Consider the following 23,206-nt stretch of genomic DNA (forward strand, 5'->3'; position numbering starts at 1 on the left):
GTTGAACGTCATGTAATGTGTTGTTTTGCACATCATAGGTAATAAAGGATCTAATTAATGTCATTTTCTAAAAATTGTTTGAAGTGAAATATTTTCCTGTGGCTATAACAATATTTGTTTACGATAATTACCTACATTATCTATTTTTAATCCTATTCAAAATTTGAAAATACTTATTCAACTTTCTCGCTCAAAATATCAATGATTGGTTTCTTTGCTCATATTTGTAATTTGATTACTTATATCTTTTTGTCTTTCATATTCATTGGTCTTTTACAGATAATGCAAGGGAGCTTTAATTGATTCACACAATTAGAAATGGAATTTAGAAGCATATAATTTAGCTTGATATTAGTAAGATCTTAGAAGCGTATCATTTAGTTTGAATATATATGTCTTAGATCCAAATTTGCATGCATACTTCGAAGATGGATTTTTGTGTCCTAGATCCAAATTTGACATCACTAAGATCTTAAAAGATAAAAGCATATCATTCTTGAGCCAAAGAAAGTGTGTGTAGGAATTTCCATCTTGGGTGGAGGATTAATTGAACTTTTCGATCTGGATGATAAGTAATCATAAGAGAATGTGAATAGTCCAAATGGAGGCACCAAAACCCTAGAGCTTTACGTTAGCGAACCTGCAGCTCTGGCCGAGGAGAATCCAGAGATGGTCTAGTATGGGGGTAGTTGTTAACTTGTTTGTGATAGTGGAAGCCAATGTGTAGGAACTACGAGTGCAAAAATAGAAACAAGAAACGATTAGCATGAAGTGCGTGCATTAGGATTACAAAGTGCAGTGCACTTTGCTGTGGATTTAGGGCTTCAAGAAGTGGAGACCAAGTGTGCATTCAAAAGTCTAGTAGAAAAAGTAAAGTCGACTGGACACAACAATTTGTGAATTAGCCACATTCTTAATGATGTTAAAGTGCTTGACTCTTCTATTAGGAGTATATGTTTCTCTTACTACCTTTCTCAAGCAAATCGACCAGCAGTGAAGTTAGCATGTGATAGAAAAAACCACATTGATGTAATATATTGGCTAGAAGAATCCCTTCCATGTATTATGAGTCTACTAGACAGTGATATACCTATTACTTAATTGATTATATAGTTTAAATAAAATATACACTATCGTACTCCTAAAAAAAGAAAAAATTTGTTTCTCTTTAAAACATTGATAGGTGTCAGTTAAATTATAAGACTCCTGACAAGAAATTGTTTTCTATTTTAATGAAATTTTATTTTCTTAATAAAAAATTAGAAGAAAAGCTAGATATCATATCATAGTAAAGACACATAGATAGTTGTGGCTTAGTTTGTAGTACTAAAATTTTTGTTGTGTTTATTCATATTTTGATGGTAAGTGTTTGTGCAATATTTTGATGGTAAGTGTTTCAGCTGTTCATTTATAAAATTAAAACACCGATATAGGTTTTTTTTTTTTCTTCTTCTGGCAGTTTAAATAATTTTTTTTTTCCACAAAATTTCTTTGAAACTACTAGGCAGTTTTGGTAGAAGCATTTTTAAGATGCTAGAATAGGGGGGTTTTTTTTTTTTAACTTAAATTTTAATCTATAGTCACGTTTTTAAAACGCTAGTATAAGGTTTTTTAGCTGTAATTTGCCCCTATAGCCACGTTTTTAAAACGTTGGTATAGGTTTTTATTTATTTATTTTAATTTTCAGTTATAGCCGCATTTTTAAAATGCTGGTATAGGTTTTTTTTTTTTTTTTTTTTTCCCCTTTGTTCATGATTTAGTTTCTTCAACCGTTGGATGCCTGCCAACAAAGAACTGATCCTTATAGAGTGCTAGTGACCAATGAAGCGAATGGACATAAATCTTAGCCCTAGTTTTATATGTTTTATAGAGGTGCAGGAAAAGCAAGACCTGACTAAGCTTGTTAATTATTTCCATGGAGTCCTAAACTACAATATATTCACCTGATCCCAATATGTGATCCATCTCATCGACTACATCTATAAGTTCCAAGGATAGGTCTTAAAAGACTAAAGTGTTGTGGCAAAGCTGAAAGAAGTAAAATCTCAAATTCAGTTTAGTGAATAGATGAAGGGTGATCCTGCAGTATGCCAGTGACTCCAAAGATAAAACTAGTGGATTCTATTTAAGGCAAAAAACTAAAGCAGTGGAAAAACCGAACACTAATGATTACCTAATAAAACAAACAAAAAAGGAATTAAATCACTAACATAGAGCATTCATATCCATCACATTCCCCACACTCATGACTAATTTATGGCAAGGTTATTCAAATAAACATTCGATACAACTTAAGACCAAAGTTTTGTATCGTCATAGAACATTTCTTCAGCACCCGATTCAGTTGTAGGCTTGGAGGTTTAATACTAAGCCTCTTGGGCCAGCTGAAACAGCACCTTCTCACGCAAGCAAAACTTAAAAGTTTCAGCCCATTAAAGCAAATAACAAAGTTTACAGATAACAATAGGTCAAGCATTAGATGATTAGAATACAAAACAAGAGAACATGCATCAATAAGAACTATAATCATAATGTGACACAAACGCACAGAACAGTTGTCATATTAATATATTATAAGAGTTTAAGATACAATCATGGAAATTCCCATACATCAAATACCATCAATTAGACAAAACAGAAAGAAATCCCAAGTCTATTGATCATTAGCATCATCAGGTCTGGTTTGGTAGGGTGGCATCTACGACAAGGACAGGGTCTCCATCCTATGGGAGGTATCTCCAGATTGATTGCTGACTAGTGGCTCAGTAGGCTGAGAAGATGAGGGAACAGAAGATGTCACCGGTCGAGGCTCAAACGGATCAGCAATAGCCTGAAATCTCTGATCATCAAAAAACCGCGAAATCCATGACTGGTAAAGATCCCTTTGATTGGTGAGCATGGTATTCTCCTTCCTCACTATCTCGTGCTCTCTTTGAAGATCTTGCAGCCGACGTCGTTCCTCAATCAAAGCTTTCCTTGAAACATACCAAGCTATCTTAGTCTGCACAGCTGGGCACTCTTGAGTGAGCATGTGATGCGGCAGCTGCCAAGGAAGCTGGTGATTTATGTGCCTTCTCTCACCTAGCGAACTAGGCCTTGTGGTCATAATGAAGTTATCGTTAATATCATCCTCCACATATTGCAAGAACCAAGCCATCGCCTCCTTCATCCAAGGCTGCACATCGGGGACAGATTGGGGATCAAGATGTGGATCGGATGGCGAGTTTGACATAGGCCCTTTGCCATGCTCAGCACAATTAGGGTCACTCCCATCTCCAAAGTTAAACGACTATATAAAAGTAAAAAGTCAATTACAAGTAAATATTTCAAAAATTATGCATTTGGACAAACTCAAAATTGCAAGACCACGAATGATAAGTGGGGAGGAGCAGGGGTGTTAAGGAAACGCCAAAATATTGTTGAATTCCAACACACAAGGCGAAGTATTGGTATGGTATGAAGATCATGGACTAGGATTAATGGAATGATAAAAAAAGAAACCATAATTTGCAGAGACTTAATGCAATAATAAGCTGTCCACTGAATTAGTTAATAATGTGCACACAGTAATGTTAAATCCCAAGACACAAGTAATGGTATGGTATGCAGAGAAAGAAAAATAATGAAGAAAAGAACAACGGGAGCATGAAAGAAATAGAAATACATACCAGGCCAAGAGAGAAGCAACCATGGATATCCCCAAGATTTCGGGAGCGGGTATTGATGTGATAATGAGCGGAATACAAGAATTTTGCCCTGAAGAATCCAGCGTTACCTTCATCTTCATCGCGTATTCATCTTCATATTCATTCATATTCATCTTCATCTTCATCTTCACCTTCACCTCGTAAGTGTTTATCCCCGAGGGCCTGAAAGATTACGATGCTAATGACACCTTTTTTGTTATCTTCAATTGCATAATAACCATGCCGATGCTTGTAATGCAGGGGCCTGCCAGACATCACAAAACAAAAGACTCCATTCCCCAAGTGAAGCAAGCTTGATGAGGTAATTGAGGAGTCCAGCTTTGGAGGAAATTTATGGTAAATAGCATCCACAACCGAGCTCAAGTCCTCAGATGGAAAATAAAGAGGGTTCTCTACATCTGCACCCATATTCTCCTCCTCCTCCTCTCAGCATCAGCTAATGGGGCAATTGCAGATACTTTCCTGTTGTAAACTCCATAAAGGGTATCCCCTACAAACTCACTCCTCCCTAAGAAACTGCCAGAGTAGGAAGGCAGGTTTTGGTAATTTATCCATTCACCTCTATCGAGATCATAACAATATAGGCGGTGTTGAAGAACACCATAGCCGAATTGATTATGAAGGAGAACCTTCCTTCCCACAACAGCATGCCCCACCCATTCAGTCTCCTCTGGCTCCGAGTCCTTAATCAAAGGATGAGAAGGAGTTGGCAAAGTGGACCACTTATCAACTTCAGGATCATACACCTCGAACAAAACATGCTTTTTTATATCTGAATTCTTTTCGTCTACATTTTTTAAGAATTTGGATGTGAAAGTGCTTCCAACCACGTAAATCTTCTCATCCACCACAAACCCCAAAGGCTTAGCCTTTCCGGTCTGCATTGGTGTACCACTTATCATCATCAACTTCTTGTTGTTATCACCAATGGTGGTGTTGGTGTTGGTGGGGTCAAAAACATAGACATCTCTAGGATATCTATCTCGCTTTACATTCTTGTACTTTGTCTTAACATCTTTAGCAACATATGGGTGATCCAAATCATCGTACTCGCCACCAAAGAAGTAAAATTTGGAACCCAGTTGAACGCAGCACATGCCTCGAGGGTATTCACCCCTTTTGAGTTTGAGGATTGGGTTTGGGGTAGTGTTGGGAAGTGGACTTGGGTTATGCATTTCGGCAAATTGTGCTGATTTCGTTGGGGGAGGAGGGAGAGGATTTGATAAAGGAATCTCATACATTGAATACAGGACTGAGGAAGATTCATGGCCAAAAAATACGTACAGCTGGTTCGATTTTGCTGCTGCTGCTGATGATGGCGCTGCACTATCACTCTTTTCCGAAGCCATCACCACGGCGGTTCTGAGTGTTTTGATATGAACTTTGAAGATGTGTTTTATAAAGGTGCAGAGTAATTTGCAAAGGCAGCCAGATCAGATGTCAAGTCTTGAACTGAGCTCTCCACAAATTCTTAGTATAAATTGGTTCTCAAGAAGCAAAAAGCAAAAGAAAAGACTCAAAAAGGAAGCTAACTAGTGGTCACCACATTCACACATACACGCTTCTGCCTTTCTAAGCAAGTAAAGACTCATGTCACTCAAGTCAAGACTCTCCCCCCCCCCCCAAGAAAAAACAAAAAAAAGAAGACTCAAAAAGACTGTCAAGCCTGAAATGCCCGTTTCATCAACAAAATCTTTTACAATAAATTTTTCAATTATTAAATTTTCAAGTTATTATTTATTTTCATTTAGCCCATTATTAGCATCATTTTCTGGTTTATCATTTACAACTTATCATTTCTATTGGTTGTGACAAATTTTGTGGAAAAAAAAATTTAAGTCTCTAGACTACTTGCTAGAAGAAACCTTAAAAAAGTATCCACTAATTTTTTTTTTTTTTCTCTTCCATCTTTTTACATTTGCATAGTTTCAAACTTCCAAGTTTTGCTATAATCTCAAATTTTAACTACTTAAAGGAATAGAGGAAGAAAAGTTGAATACTTGAATTGTTCATAATTTTTAAAAAATATTCAAGATTGTGAGATACAAATACAACTTTGTAGGTATTTTGTTATATTCTTCATTACACTTTTATATTATTTTGTAAAAATATAAATTACAATTTTAACTTTATGCATATAAATTAATTTCTCAATTTCATTATCATTAACTATTTACATCGAAAATAATTGAGTAAAATTAAACTAGGTATAAACAAATAAATTAAAGTTTAGTGTCTATTAATTTGTGTGTGAAAATTACATTAGCTTTTTATTTTGTTATTAATATTAAATTAATAGTTTTAGATTAATTTTACTTTCAGTCTTATCTTTTAATCTTGCTTTTTTTTAACTAAAATTTTAATTCCCCCATTAGTCCTAATCATGTGAGGCAACACATCAACCAAGTAACAGATTTGGTGGGTAGAAGGGTGAATTTTTTGGGGTTTGGTTTGCCTCCAGTACTTCTCTTTTTGTTTTAATGAAAAACTATCACATCATCCACTAACTAAATAAAATGTGGAGATTAAAACTTTACTACCACTTGTCATTGTATATTTAAATCAAAAGAACGTGTCTAGTTAAAAAAATATTGAAAAGAAGCCAAACCCAATTTTTTTTAACCTAAACATTTCAAAATCTCCCAGGCCCCCGGTGTGAATGGAACATGGTAATTGGAAAAAAAAAGATCAGCTTTCGAAGTCATGGGAAGAAAATTCTAAGAAATAAGCTTGTCGCTGCTACTACTCTTCCTAGCAAGGGAGTAGTTGACCCATTGGGGCAAGTCTTCTGGGCCGGACATGAGGAAAGAGAGTGGCAGATGGTATGAAATGAGGAACATTTGTTAAATTAATATCGGTGTGAATGTGTTTTGACTCTTTTTCTTTTTATTATTCCTTTTGGTTCTTATTTTTGTTTTGCAAGTAGCGGGCATAGATTTCTCGGAACTTTTCACCTTTCTTTTGGAAAAGGCGAGCCTAGATTCCTGGAAGACCTTGGAGAGGACGGTTTTTGAAACCTTACGCATTAAGATTTAAGATAGAGAAAGTAATACCATACAAAAAATTTGTCAAATTATTTGTTTATTGTTGTGCTAGATTATTAATAATAGATAAGAAAGTGATATCAGTGATGAATTTAGATAAAAATTAATAAAAGTTTGCCGGTTTAACTAGTATGAAAAATATTTTTAATTTTTTTTTTTTTTGTGTAAATAACATTTTCTAAGATGTAAACAAATGAACCAAAGCTTAGATTTTCATTAGTATTTGGGAGTTGGGACCGAAGCTCTGTTAGATGTATTTCATCAAAAGATTTGATAGGTTTAAAAATTGCTTATTTCTAGTATCATATTTGTAGTGTTTATCAAAATATACAGTTTTTAGTAAATTTATATTAAAAAAAAAAAAAAAAAAAAGAGGCTCTTTGCAGGGTCCAGGAAAATTTGGAATTGAAATGTGGGCCAAGTCTTTTATCAAGCATTTGATCCATTATACGTGAATTAATCAGTAGCTAATCAATTAGTCTTGTAACTTGTAACAATGAACACAGAAATAAATACATCCTCGAAGAAAATGATATGGAGGCCCAAAATGTTATACTCAAAACTAATAGGACAAAGAAAGATACGGATGTATTGGAGGGGAAAAATGGGCTTTTGCCCTTATTTTGTAAAAAATCTAGCACAATGTCTTTTTTTTTAAACTATTAAGTATTGTATTTTTGTTTTGAAACTTGATTTTAAAAAAAATCGAGAATTACAAGTGGAACTCAACATTAACAATTTAGAGTTATATGAATATTTTGCCACTTAATTTTAAAATAAAAAAAATATTTAAGTAAAACTCGACTTTGTTCAAATCGAGTTTCAAAAACAAGGACACAGTACTTAATAGTTTCAAATCAGGAACATTATGCTAGATTTTTTTTAAAAAATAAGAGCATAAACTCATTTTCCCCTATATATCGGAGAAGTCATTGTCTCGTAGGTATCCTGACTTGGAATTTCATGAAGCACTCCTTATGGAGAAAGACAAATTAAACATTGAATTGCAGCAATCATGAACAAATAAAGTCCCATAAATACCCAGGGTCTGTTTGGATACTGCTTATTTGCTGAAAACTGAAAACTTATTACTAAAAACACTGTAAGAAAATATTTTTTAAACAACCAAAACACTATTCATGTGTTTTGTGCAACTTGGCTGGTCTGTGAATAGTGCCATGGGACCAGTCAAAACACAAACGCAAACGCTAGCAGTAGTACGCAAACACACACCTAGTGAACACGTTATTGATGTAATGGAAAATGTTGTAAATGTGCTACTTATAAGAAGATCTCGAAACTTCTTGCCAATGAACCAACTTATGTGATATTAGGGTAAGCGAAAAATATGAGTGAGTAGTAGTAAGACTTGATATGGTAGTCTCTTTTAAGTCTTATGATCTGTTTGGTTAGACATTTTGAGAGATTAAAAGAGTGTTTTTAAAACTCAAAATTTTGTTTTGCAACTATAGCTCCTTATAGCTTTTTTACAAACACTCATTTTAAACTTAAAATACAGTTTCCCAACAACTTATACAAACACGCCCTTAGCCAAATTAACAAGCTTCATGAAATTCTGCCACAAGTACATATCCAATGTAAATTCCAACCATGGGGACATTGGATTAAAGCCAGAAGATCATAGTCAATGGCAAACTGATCTTTTCGATTGTTGCAGCGACCCTTGTTTAAGTTAGTACACTAAACCCCCTTTTCCCTACTTATAATAGGCATGTTATTATGGAGGTCCAAGATAAAAGTTAGGATCTAAGTTCCTCAAAAAAAAAAAAAAAATTCTAACTAATATATATACATACGAGGTCATGTCTGCATAAATCATTGACTGCTTAGAAAATTGAATCAAACTTATTACCGTTTGATTTTATCATTTGGGTTAGGATTTTAGCACATCAAATTCTTAAGAAATATTTGTGATCACCAATTAAGTATTCTTATTTTGTTACAGGCTTCAAGACTTGGGTCTACCCTTGTGGAACATTTTCGTGGATAGCTAACCTCGTATTAAAGGGAAAAATATATAAGCTTGTTAAACATTGTGATGGGATCATCATAACTAACGTGCTAGTTGTACACATAAATTGTAAATCAATTTTGAAGTACAGCTCGTGAAAGATTAATCAATTATCTAAGGTCATACTCCCTCTTCTGTGGTTGATGCTGCTACACCTGTTGCATGAGATGGAAATTAAGGAACTTTTTAACATAGAGGTACTTCCTTGGCCATCAAAGAAGTGCTTTAGTATGCAGGACAAAACATTAGCTTCATCCAATCTTTGTTGGCGAAAATACACTTTTGGTCCCTACATTTTGGACCTATTTACAATTTGGTCCCTAAATTGATTTAGGTCCTAGGTCAGTCCCCGATTTTCAAAAATCGTTTTTAAAATAATCCCTACCATCAACCCAGTGACAAAAAATACTAAGGTGACAAACGGAATACACTGTTTGCTGACGTGGCTAATAAAATAAAAAATATATATTTAACATTTTTTTAATGCCATGTCAGCATTTAAATTAATAAAAAAAAAAGCCCGCCCTAAGAAAATTAAAAAAAAAATGTAAATTAAAATTTTTAAAAAAACCTTAAATCTAATTTAAACTAAAATCATTTCTTAAAAAATAAAAATTCATAATTGTTTTAATTCTTTTTGTTTTTGGTTAACCTCATCAGCTTAAAAAAAATCTTCACACTCTCTACCACTAATCTCAAACTCCCTCTCTCTCTCTTCACCCTACACTAGGTCTCCCTAAATCAAAAATCACCGATTCAGCCTTCTTCTCCCTCTCTATTTCTCTATTCTTTTTTCCTCATCTCGGTCTCCCTCTCTCCGAATCGGTGATCTGGTTGAGTTGTGGCGTTTCGGTGGTCGTGGCTCACCATGGGTGGGTTCAGATCGACACAAGTGGGATTCAGATCGCCGTGGGCTGGCGTGGGGCCGTTGGTGCTCGTGGGTGGCCGTGGTTTTGCTCGCCATCATCTCAGTCTCCCTCTCTCCAAATCAATGATTTCTGGTTGAGTGGTGGCATTTCGGTGATCGTGGCTCGCCGTGGGTGGGTTCAGATTGGCACAAGTGGGATTCAGATCGCCGTGGGTTGGCGTGGGGCTGTTGGTGCTCGTGGGTGGTCGTGGTTTTGCTCGCCATGGGCTGCCGCGAGTGTTGGGTTTGGTGGTTGTGGCAGAAAATGGATTTGTTTTGCTTTCATTATTTGGTTTGTTTTTTTTTTTTTTTTTTTGTGGTGATTGTGGTTGTTGTTTTGGTTGTTAGTGGTGGTTTCAGTTTGTGGGTATGGATTTTTTGTCCTGAGATTGATTTTAAGTGGTTAGTTAATTGGATTTGTCTTAATTTGGAGAAAAATATGAAGAATGAAGTTCATGTTCTGGGTTGGAGGTTTCTAGGTTTGATGATTTTTCTAGGTTGGTTTTCTCATGTGGGTTTGGGTTTGATGATTTTTTCATGTTCTGGAGGTTTCAAAGGAGGATAGGGATTTTATATGAAATTTTGCATTGTTCTGGGTTTGATTGTTCTTGAGTTTGGGAAGAACATGAAGAACAAGTTCTTGTGATCTTACCTCCTAACCTAGAAAATAATGAAAGCAATAATAATAATAAAATTAGATTTAATAGTTTTTTTTTTAATTTAGTTTGAATTAAATTGAAATTGAAAAATATAAATTATTTTTATTTTTTTAATTAAACTGACATGGCTTTTTTAATTCAAAAAATGCTGACGTGGCATTTAAATATATATATATTTTTTATTTTATTAGCCACATCAGCAAACAGTGTATTCCGTTTGCCACCTCAGCATTTTTTGTCACTGGGTTGACGGTAGGAACTATTTTAAAAACGATTTTTGAAAATCAGGGACTGACCTAGGACCTAAATCAATTTAGGGACCAAATTGTAAATAGGCCCAAAATGTAGAAACCAAAAGTGCATTTTCGCCATCTTTGTTTTGTTTGGTAGGGAGATTCATGTGATGACTTCTCTCACTCATCTCATGTGTTGATGCTGCGAACTAGTTCAAGAGTGGCGAGCTCGACAGGCTTCGATGGTAGGTGTGCAGTACAACAATTGACTACATCTTCTGAACTCTCTTGTTACTTGTACATGGGGAGTTTCTTTCTCAGCTAATAGAGCACCAGAACACAATTTGTGGAAAATGAGGTTTTTAATAAACTCGAAAGATATTTCCATTTCCCACAACCCAGATAATCAAATCGACTTTATCCATTTACACAAGTTAGTCTAGAGATAAGTAAGGAACTACTTAAACAATCTATCATGTACTCAGAACTTAATTTACTTGATGCATTTTCCATTTCTAATAAACCAAGTTAATTCGTGCTTGTCTTGAGCAAAAAAAGATTTTGCTCAAGATTTCTCTTTGCATTGTTTAAGTGGGCTTTCTACAACTTTAACTTTAAATTCAACCCTACGTAGGTTGCCAAAGAAGAAGATGATTCCTCCACCATACCAATTCATGAAGCCCTGAATCCCCTATATGATGGCTGTCTGTAAATTCGACTTGCGTACCAGTTGTAGGTATATGACATATACATGTATTGAGAGTGAGATTTGTATGGCATTACGGAAAAGGTAGTTTAGAAGTATGCATCAACCCATCCAGGCTAAATGAATATTACATGGCAAAAATATAACATGATCATTTAGAGCTTATATCATGACAGAGATAATTGTATCAGATAATTGATCACAGCAACAGCAGCAGCAGCGACGCCGTCGTTTTGCCCAGGCAAAGGCGGAGACGACGGAAGCGAGGATTGAAGAGCTGACGTGGCGGTGGAGGTGAAGGTGGAGGTGGTGGAAGTAGAGAAGAGAAGGTAAGGATTTGATTTGGTGTCGGTGAAGATGAGGAATGCGAAGCAGAGGAGTAGGACTGAGAGGGTCAATATGAATGGGAATTTTCTTTATTTGATTAGGTTTGGGACTGTGATAGCCATTGTAGAGCAATAGAGAAAGTGTGAGAGAGAGAGAGTTTAGAAGTTTAAAGAAAGGAGCAAGATCTGAGTGGCTGTATATCACTTCCTATTAGGTCTTAAAAGACTAGTGTTGTGTCAAAGCTGAAAGAAGTAAAATCTCAAATTCAGTTTAGTGAATAGATGAAGGGTGATCCTGCAGTATGCCAGTGACTCCAAAGATAAAACAAGTGGATTCTATTTAAGGCAAAAAACTAAAGCAATGGAAAAACCGAACGCTAATGGTTACCTGATAAGACGAACAAAAAAGGAATTAAATCACTAACATAGAGCATTCATATCCATCACATTCCTCACACTCATAACTAGATTATGGCAAGGTTACTCAAATAAACATCCGATATAACTTAAGACCAAAGTTTTGTATCGTCATAGAACATTTCTTCAGCACCTGCTTCAATTGTAGGCTTGGAGGTTTAATACTAGCCTCTTGGGCCAGCTGAAGCAGCACCTTCTCACGCAAGCAAAACTTAAAAGTTTCAGTCCATTAAAGCAAATAACAAAGTTTACTGATAACAATAGGTCAAGCATTAGATGATTAGAATACAAAACAAGAGAACATGCATCAATAAGAACAATAATCATAATGTGACACAAACACAGAATAGATGTCATATATATATTATAAGACTTTAAGATACAATCATGGAAATTCCCATACATCAAATACCATCAATTAGACAAAATAGAAAGAAATCCCAAGTCTATGTCATTGGCATCATCAGGTCTGGTTTGGTAGGGTGGCATCTAGGACAAGGACAGGGTCTCCATCCTATGGGAGGAATCTCCAGATTGATTGCTGACTAGAGGCTCAGTAGGCTGAGAAGATGACAGAACAGAAGATGTAACTGGTTGAGGCTCAAACGGATCAGCAATAGCCTGAAATCTTCGATCATCAAAAAACCGCGAAATCCATGACTGGTAAAGATCCCTTTGATTGGTAAGCATGGTTTCTCCTTCCTCAATATCTCGTGCTCTCTTTGAAGATCTTGCAGCCGACGTCTTTCCTCAATCAAAGCTTTCCTTGCAACATGCCAAGCTATCTTAGTCTGCACAGCTGAGCGCTCTTGAGTAAGCATGTGATGCGGTAGCTGCCAAGGAAGCTGGTGATTTATGTGCCTCCTCTCACCTAGCGAACTAGGCCTTGTGGTCATAATGAAGTTATCGTTAATATCATCCTCCACATATTGCAAGAACCAAGCCATCGCCTCCTTCATCCAAGGCTGCACATCGGGGACAGATTGGGGAACAAGATGTGGATCGGATGGCGAGTTTGACATAGGCCATTTGCCATGCTCAGCACAATTAGGGTCACTCCCATCTCCAAAGTTAAACGACTATACAGAAGTAAAAAAGTCAATTACAAGTAAATATTTCAAAAATTATGCATTTGGACAAACTCAAAATTGCAAGACCACGAATGATAAGTGGGGAGGAGCAGGGGTGTTAAGGAACCGCCAAAATATTGTTGAATTCCAAGACACAACGCGAAGTATTGGTATGGTATGAAGATCATGGACTAGGACTAATGGAATGATAAAAAAGAAACCATAATTTGCAGAGGCTTAATGTAATAAGCTGTCCACGGAATTAGTTAATAATGTGCACACAGTAATGTTAAATCCCAAGACACAAGGGGAAGTAATGGTATGGTATGCAGAGAAAGAAAAATAATGAAGAAAAGAACAACGGGAGCATGAAAGAAATAGAAATACATACCTGGCCAAGAGAGAAGCAACCATGGATATCCCCAAGATTTCGGGAGTGGGTATTGATGTGATAATGAGCGGAATACAAGAATTTCGCCCTGAAGAATCCAGCGTTACCTTCATCTTCATCTTCATCGCTACTATAGTCATATTCATCTTCACCTTCACCTCGTAAGTGGTTATCCCCAAGGGCCTGAAAGATTACGATGCTAATAACACCTTTTTTGTTACCTTCAATAGCATAATAACCATGCCGATGCTTGAAATGCAGAGGCCTGCCAGACAGCACAAAACAAAAGACTCCATTCCCCAAGTGAAGCAAGCTTGATGAGGTAATTGAGGAGTCCGGCTGTGGAGGAAATTTATGGTAAATAGCATCCACAACGGAGCACAAGTCCTCAGATGGAAAATAAAGAGGGTTCTCTACATCTGCACCCATATTCTCCTCCCCCTCCTCATCAGCATGAGCTAATGGGGCTATTGCAGATACTTTCCTGTTGTAAACTCCATAAAGGGTATCCCCTACAAACTCATTCCTCCCTAAGAAACTACCAGAGTAGGAAGGCAGGTTTTGGTAATTCATCCATTCACCTCTATCGAGATCATAACAATATAGGCGGTGTTGAAGAACACCATAACCGAATTGATTATGAAGGAGAACCTTCCTTCCCACAACAGCATGCCCCACGCATTCAGTCTCCTCTGGCTCCGAGTCCTTAATCAAAGGATGAGAAGGGGTTGGCAAAGTAGACCACTTATCAACTTCAGGATCATACACCTCAAACAAAACATGCTTTTTTATATCTGAATTCTTTTCGTCTACATTTTTCAAGAATTTGGATGTGAAAGTGCTTCCAACCACGTAAATCTTCTCATCCACCACAAACCCCAAAGGCTTAGCCTTTCCGGTCTGCATTGGTGTACCACTTATCATCATCAACTTCTTCTTGTTATCACCAATGGTGGTGTTGGTGTTAGTGGGGTCAAAAACATAGACATCTCTAGGATATCTATCTCGCTTTACATTCTTGTACTTTGTCTTAACATCTTTAGCAACATATGGGTGATCCAAATCATCGTACTCGCCACCAAAGAAGTAAAATTTGGAACCCAGTTGAACACAACACATGCCTCGAGGGTATTCGCCCCTTTTGAGTTTGAGGATTGGGTTTGGGGTAGTGTTGGGAAGTGGACTTGGGTTCTGCATTTCGGCAATTTGTGCTGCTTTCGTTGGGGGAGGAGGGAGAGGATTTGGTACAGGAATCTCATACATTGAATACAGGACTGAGGAAGATTCATGACCAAAAAATACGTACAGCTGGTTCGATTTTGCTGCTGCTGGCTCTGCACTATCACTCTTTTCTGAAGCCATCACCACGGCGATTCCGAGTGTTTTTTTTTTTTTTTTTTTTGGTTGAGAATTAAGCGGTTCTGAGTGTTTTGATATGAACTTTGAAGATGTGTTTTATAAAGGTGCAGAGTAATTTGCAAAGGCTACCAGATCAGATGTCAAGTCTTGAACTGAGCTGTCCACAAATCTTTAGTTTATTGGTTCTTAAGAAGCAAAAAGCGAAAAAAAAGCGACAATTATGTCCTACACAAAGAAGCTAACTTGTGGTCCGCATGTTCACACATAGTCACATACACGCTTCTGTCTTTCTAAGCAAGTAAAGACTCATGTCACTCAAGTCAAGACTCTCTCCCCCAAAAAAAAACATAAAAAAAGACTCAAAAAGACTGTCAAGCCTGAAATGCCCGTTTCATCAACAATATCTTTTACAATAAAAAATTTCAAGTTATTATTTATTTTCATTTAGCCCATTATTAGCATCATTTTCTTGCTTATAATTTACTATTTATCATTTTAATTGGCTGTGACAAATTTTGTGGAAAAAAAAAATTAAGGGAGTGTTTGGTTCATTAATTTTCATAACTCATAACTCTGTTTCTATAACTCATAATTCAAAAATGTTGGAACTCATAGCAAAAAGGTTGTTTGGGAAGTCCATAACTCTGTTTCTATAACTCTGTTTTCATCACTCAATTCTCTGATTTTTGAGTTATGAGTTATGGAAACTGAAAACACATTTTGACTGTTTTCAGTTTTCATAACTCATAACTCAATGTCAATATTGTAATTAAACACACATAGGAGACCCACAAATAGTACTTAACCGCACCTTTTGACCACTTTTTGACTTTTTTTTTTCTTTCTTTTCTTGAATTGGCTATTCGGTTTTTTCTCTTTTTTTTTCACTGGTTCGGTTTATTCTGGGTTTCTTCTTCTTCTTCTTCTTCTTCTTCTTCTTCTTCTTCTTTTTTCAATGGTATGGTCTTCATTTTTTTTTTTCACTAGGTTCAGTGAGTTTGGGTACTAAAAAAACAAAAAAAAAAAAAAAAAACTGCACTGGGTGACAAGTATGGGACCCACAAATAGTGTGAAAAATATTGAGTGATGGGAAGTGAATGATGGTGTCAAACGGGTAGAATATTTTGAGTGATGAGTGATGAGTAATGAGTGATGAGTAACGGAAATTGAGTGATGAAAATTATTAAACCAAACATGGCCTAAGTCTCTAGCCTACTTGCTAGAAGAAACCTTAAAGTATCCACTTATTTTTTTTTTTTCTTTCTCTTCCATCTTTTTACATTTGCATAGTTTCAAACTTCCAAATTTTGCTATAATCTCAAATTTTAACTACTTAAAGGAATAGAGGAAGAAAAGTTGAATACTTGAATTGTACATAATTTTTAAAAAATATTCAAGATTGTGAGACACATATACAACTTTTGTAGTTATTTTGTTATATTCTTCATTACACTTTTATATTATTTTGTAAAAATATAAACTACAATTTTAACTTTATGCATTTAAATTAATTTCTCAATTTGATTATCATTAACTATTTACATGGAAAACAATTGAGTAAAATTAAACTAGATATGAACAAATAAATTAAAGTTGAAGTTTCTATTAATTTGTGTGTGAAAATAACATCAGCTTTTTATTTTGTTATTAATATTAAATTAATAGTTTTAGATTAATTTTACTTTCAGTCTTATCTTTTAATCTTGTTTTTTTTAACTAATCATGTGAGGCAATAGTCCTAATCATGTGAGGCAATAGCATACCATAAGTACATAATACTAGTATTAGCACATCAACCAAGTAACAGATTTGGTGAGTAAAAGGGTGAATTTTTTTGGGTTTAGCTTGCTTTTAGTACTTTTTAAAAGGAAAACTCCTTTTGTTTTAATGAAAAACTACCACATCACTCATTAACTAAATAAAAAGTATGGATTAAAACTCACTACCACTTGTCATTGTATATTTAAATCAAAAGGATATATCCAATTAAAAAAGTACTGAAAAAGCTAAACCCAATTTTTTTTAACCTAAACATTTCAAAATTCCAGCCCCTCAGTGTGAATGGAACATGGTAATTAGAAAAAAAAAGATCAGCCTTCTAAGTCATGGGAAGAAAATTCTAAGAAATAAGTTTGTCACTGGTACTACTCTTCCTAGCAAGGGAGTAGTTGACCCATTGGGGCAAGTCTTCTGGGCCGGGCATGAGGAAAGAGAGGGGCAGATGATCGAATCAATTAAATATAACTTTAAAAAAAAAATATATATATATATATATATATATATATATATGTAGTTAAAACATAAAAGGGGTGATTTAAACTAAAGTAAACATAATTAATTCATGAACTCACTATTTTTTTTTTCACCACTCACACTTTGCTACATCATCTTCTAAAAAAAACTCTATAACATCACAATTATGACAATGAAGTTGTGTAATAATTTGTAACGTTAGATTTTTTATTACTCATACAATTGATGAAACGTAATCAAGTTTTGTGGGGGACAAAAGTATAAATAAAAAAATTCACCTTTTAGGAATGAAAAATATATTAAGATTCAATAATAACTTGACTAATCTATGCACACACAAATTAATATTCAATCTGACACAATTATTTTAAATGATTTATTTAATTATAAGAGAATTATATGTAAATGTCTTTGAAGTGGAACTTTACCGATAAATGAATAAACTATTCAATGATTTTCCCTATTAAAAAAACCCATTTTATGATTAATAAGATATATTTTTTATACAAGATAGAAATTCTACTCTATCATAATCGTGTATGTGTATATGAAACTTCTTCCTGGGGATTCGAACTCTAATCCTTACCCCCTATACCTTACAGGCACTTATACTTGTTGAATGACTATATTAAAAAAGTTGGTAACATATTAGAAAAGTTTTGATAAACGTCCAAAATCCAAAAAGAAGAGGAGGGTTCTATACTCCTACTTATTTCCATAAAAAAATATAGTCAACAAGGCATGAAATGAGGAACATTTGTCAAAATCACTAATGAATTCTTCTCAAAAAAAATTCACTGTTGAATTAATAATGTTGGATTAATTTTACTTTCAATCTTGCTCCCTTCTTAACTAAAATCATGATTGCAACATTGGTCCTTGTAGGGGCATTGGGCCTCGGAACCCATTGTTTATGCATGTATTGAGCCTAAGGCCCAAGCCGAGGACTAGAGATCGCCCAAGAAGGAGTAAACACTATCAAGGGAATTTGTGTTAGTGGATGACGAGGTCAGTTTTGGTCATAATGGCACAAGAGGGGTAGGCCGAGGACAAATGTAACCTCGGATACATAAGGCCGAGGTCCAAATAGGTGGTTTGCCGTCCAGAGGGATGTTCCCGGAAGTTCTGCAGGCACGAGTAAGCATTGCAAAAACAAAGTACAAAAGGAAGTGCTAAAATATCTAAGAAAGCTGTTACCATCACATTTAAAGCTCTACAGCTAACTTTTTTGCTGCATTAATGTGGAAAAGACCCCTAAACAGGACTATATTAGTCGTCCTAAAGCACAAAGGAGCCTGAAGGGGCATCCGATGGAACAGACACTCAAGTAGAGACTTGGATAACCAACAAATAGAAGACCAAGATCGTTTAAGGGGGACTATATAATAAGGAAAACCCACCATGGAAAGGGGATCAAGAAATCAAGTAAGAAACACTGTAACAATCAAGAACCAAAACCTGTAATCAAACTTGTGTGAAATATATAAGAATGGATCTCCTTGGACTGAGCCGAGGACGATTTTCTTCAGTAGAACCACTTTGCCTTTTTGTTCTTGTCATTGCAACCCAATCAATTGGTCATCCAACTCGTTTAAGCTCGATTTTTGCAACTCATTCTCTACAAATTCATTGTTTTTGACTTTTTGAACCTAAGTCCATTTATTTTGGGTTGAGTCCCAACTCTAGTCATTACAATCCTAATCATGTGAGTAATAGCATAAGAGCATTCACATCAACCTTAGTGAATTTTTAGCCAAATTTAATATAAAAAACTAATTTTTGTTAGTTTAGCTAATCTACTATATACAAAAAATTACATCTACCTTAGTACTCGTTATTCTATTTTATTACTATTTTCTTTCTTCTCAAATATATTTTTTAACCCATCCTTCCCAAGGTTTGAATAAAATAAGATTTTTATTAGGTGTATTGACTCTTGAGTGACCGGTGCTCAATAGATATATTGAGAACATTGTTCATTGTTAACTTTTTGGGACAAAATATTGAGGCTGATGTGAGGAAATTTTCAATAAATTTAGTTTTTTTTTTATTATTATTATTAAATGTTGCTTTAGCTAGGCCGATCAAAAATTTTATTACAAAATATTTACAAAGCATAACAATAAAGGTAATTTGATAGGAACATCAATTATAATAAAAGATTCATATAAAAAATTATAATAAAATATTTTTTTAAAATATTATAAATAGAAGTTGAGAGAAACATAAGTAATGTAGTTAAATTCATTAATCATTACTTTTTTTTTTTGAGTAAAATTAATCATTACTTAACAGTACACAACTATTAACACATCAAAAAACAGTGCTCCACTTTCTCTGAATTATTCCATATGATGCTAAATTTTAACATTCTTTGTTCTTCCAAAGCAAAGCCAAAAAAGAAAAAGTAATTAACAACTTATCCAAAAAAAAAAAAAAAAAAATTTATTAAAAAGGAAAGTGTCCGCTTGTTTCGCATGTAGGTAATGAATTAATCACACTGAAAATTATTAAGTCCTTACGTTAAAACATATTTTTCATCCATAAAATTTGGTCAGGATTCGATTTTAAATTTTCTCAAAAAATTAAGAATAATAATTTGACATTTTTTCTGCATGACATTAAAAAAAATTATATATAAATGAGTTTTACATAAAAATAAAATAAAAATATAAGTTTTAATGATAGGTTAAAAAGTTCATGTGAACTGAACCAAATGTAACGGTAGAAAAATGGAATAACACATTTTATATTTTGTAAAAATAAAATATAAATTTTTTGAATTTAAAAAGGGTTAAAAATGAAGTAAACTTTCTAAAAAAAATACAGATTTCATAGGGTCCGTTTGGATTGAACTTATTGTTACTGAAAACTGAAAACCGAAAATTGAACACACTGTAGCAAAATAATTTTTAAATGTGTAAATAGTGTCGTGGGACCCATTTTTAATATTTTTTTAATGTATAAACAGTGCTGCTACAGTGATGAACAGTGACGGAACATTTCGTGAACAGTAAAAATTGTCTCCTGAACAGTAAAATCACTGTTCATGTGCAGAAAAAAAAAAAAAGAAAAAAAAAAACTGAAAACGTGTTGCAAAACGTAGACGTAGGATTAAGTTGAATCCAAACGCCCTCATAGTCTACTTTATTTTGTCTTTTTGATAGAAAGAAGAAAGTAGAAACAAGTAAATTTTCCACAAAAATACTTTATTTTGTCCTTTTGATGGGCCGATGCCTTAGGACATTTAAAGCATGTATGCTAGTGTTTAATAGAAAAATGTGTAAAATTTACACAGTTTTGCCTAAAAATGATCCACACATCAATTTGTATATAATTGTATATATTTACTGTAAGGACACGATTTGGTGACGAACCTAAACAGTATTGGGTTCGTACGTAAAAGGCCCAGACAATATGATTTGTAGAGCGTGGGTGTAAAGAGCTAGGTTAACTGTGGTATCTACCTCTAAGATTTTCTCTCAAGCCCATACAATGTTTTCCTTCTTTTTTGGTTGGTATAATCAACGTCTTTTCTTAAGTCCCTAGTGTTACTCTCTCTCTCCCCCTTCTTACTTCTTTCTCTTCAGTTTTATGTGTGTTCTTCTTTTTTTTCGATCCCCTTCTTCATGTTCCTCTTTTAGTTTATATACTCCCCTTCGCGATCCATCTTCACCGAACACGTGTAAATTGTGTCCGGGGGATTTCTTTCTGTCCCATCTGGTGCCTCCTGGAACTTCTTACGGGCAGCTGTAAGGCTGCTTCCCTACTGCTCAGGTATCACCTCCACATTAATGCGGCCAGAGAGTTGGTTGAAAGGTCATTAATGCGGAGGCAGCTATAGTTTCAGATATTTGTTTGCCTTATCTCTTTCATCTTTAGTCGGCTACTCTATCCCTTGAGATGACCTACTTCTGAGATCTGATCGTGGTGAGACTACGTCCTGATCGTCTTCGGGCGCGATCGTCCTCGAACGCATACTGCCGAGGAGCATGGCGTCCTCGGACGGGTGCACGACCTCGGATGGGCCACTGGCCCAACAATCCTCAACCAATTCTGAATCCTATGGGCCTATCAACCGAATGATCCCCACATTTACAAATTTGCTACATTAACCGTTTAAATTTATAATGAAACTATTTATTTTGCATTTAGTTTTTTTTTTTCTTAATGTATCTCGAGATTAAAAGAAGAGAGTGAATGATGAATGGTGGTTGTTGTATATGAAAAAAAATAAACAATTAAAAAAATCAAGAAAATTTTATATTTTAATTAAATGTAGTGTAATATGGATAATTCTATGCGGAGTATTTTAAAAAGTGAGTATATAAAATAGAATAAGTAAGTTCTTATGTTGAAATAGACAAAAAAATTTACATAAACTAATGCAAATGCTCTTATTAATGAACTATTTAAAAAAAAATACTATTTTAATGAGAAATGTAAAAATTTATTAAAAATATTATTTATTTTTTTCTATAATAATTTTTTTTAAATAATTTATAAACCAATGTGATCGAGGCATCAGTTAACTTTTTAGTTATAATTGTTACTATTATCAAGTGAGCCGTATTATAGAAAACAGGACCCCACTTAAATTTTAAATAAAAAATTTTTAAATAAAAATAAATAAATAAATAAGAGAGAAGGAAGAAGAAAGGCACTATACTCCTACTTAATTCCATGAATATTATAGTCAAGATGATGTGAAATGAGGAACAGTTGTCAAATTAGTATCGGCGTGAATGTGATTTCACTCTTTTTCTTTTTATTATTTCTTTTGGTTCTTACTTTTGTTTGGCAAGTAGCGGGCATAGATTTCTCGGAATTTTTCACCTTTTCTTTTGGAAAAGGCGAGCCTAGATTCCTGGAAGACCTTGGAGAGGACGGTTTTTGAAACCTTACGCATTAAGATTTAAGATAGAGAAAGTAATTCCATACAAAAAATTTGTCAAATTATTTGTTTATTGTTGTGCTAGATTATTAATAATAAATAAAAAAGTGATATTAGTGATGAATTTAGATAAAAATTAATAAAAGTTTACCGGTTCAATTAGTATGAAAAATATTTTTAAATTTTTTTGTGTAAATAACATTTTCTAAGATGTAAACAAATGAACCAAAGCTTAGATTTTCATTAGTATTTGGGAGTTGGGACCGAAGCTCTGTTAGATGTATTTTATCAAAAGATTTGATAGGTTTAAAAATTGCTTATTTCTAGTATTATATTTGTATAGTGTTTATCAAATTATATAGTTTTTAGTAAATTTATATTAAAAAAAAAAAAAAAAAGAGGCTCTATGCTGGGTCCAGGAAAATTTGGTATTGAAATGTGGGCCAAGTCTTTTATGAAGCATTTGATCTATTCTACGTGAATTAATCAGTAGCTAATCAATTAGTGTTGTAACTTGTAACAATGAACACATAATTTAAACGAAGGATTGCACGCAGTTGAAGAGGATTAAAGGAGAAAGACAAATTAAACATTGAATTGCAACAATTATGAACAAATAAAGTCCCATAAACACCTAAGATCTGTTTGGATACTATTTATTTGCTGAAAACTGAAAACTTATAGTTAAAAATATTGTAGGAAAATATTTTTTAAACAGCCAAAATATTATTCACTCGTTTTGTGCAACTTGACTGGTTCATAAACAGTGCCATGAGACTAGCCAAAACACAAACGCAAACGCTATACGCAAATGCACACCTAGTGAACACCTTATTAATGTAATGGAAAATGTTGTACATGTGCTACTTGTAAGAAGATCTCGAAACTTCTTGCCAATGAACCAACTTATGTGATATTAGGGTAAGCGAAAAATATGAGTGAGTAGTAGTGAGACTTGATATGGTAGTCTCTTTTAAGTCTTAGGATCTATTTGGTTAGACATTTTGGGAGATTAAAAGAGTGTTTTTAAAACTCAAAATTTTGTTTTGCAACTATAGCTCCTCATAACTTTTTTACAAACACTCATTTTAAACTCAAAATACAGTCTCCCAATAGCTTATACAAACGCACCCTTAGCCAAATTAACAAGCTTCATGAAATTCTGCCACAGGTACATATCCAATGTAAATTTCAGCCACGGGGACATT

General features: G+C 34.3%; 1 protein-coding gene across 2 annotated transcripts; it reads right to left on the minus strand.

Moving 5' to 3' along the window:
- Window positions 1-2,535: 2,535 nt before the first annotated feature.
- LOC115955985 lies at window positions 2,536-15,009 on the minus strand. Of its 2 annotated transcripts, XM_031074423.1 has the most exons (3): window positions 13,600-14,999; window positions 3,669-3,775; window positions 2,536-3,289 (listed from the first exon to the last, which is right to left on the minus strand). In XM_031074423.1, the coding sequence occupies exons 1-3, from the start codon at window positions 14,852-14,854 to the stop codon at window positions 2,699-2,701; spliced, it is 1,953 nt and encodes a 650-aa protein (XP_030930283.1). In that variant the 5' UTR covers window positions 14,855-14,999; the 3' UTR covers window positions 2,536-2,698. The 2 variants fall into 2 exon arrangements, with proteins under 2 accessions (XP_030930283.1, XP_030930284.1); XM_031074424.1 differs by lacking the exons at window positions 2,536-3,289; window positions 3,669-3,775 and adding an exon at window positions 12,377-13,110 and having other exon boundaries at window positions 13,493-15,009.
- Between the last annotated feature and the right edge of the window lie 8,197 nt (window positions 15,010-23,206).

Source organism: Quercus lobata, chromosome 8 (assembly GCF_001633185.2).
Source record: "Quercus lobata isolate SW786 chromosome 8, ValleyOak3.0 Primary Assembly, whole genome shotgun sequence".
Taxonomy (NCBI): domain Eukaryota; kingdom Viridiplantae; phylum Streptophyta; class Magnoliopsida; order Fagales; family Fagaceae; genus Quercus; species Quercus lobata.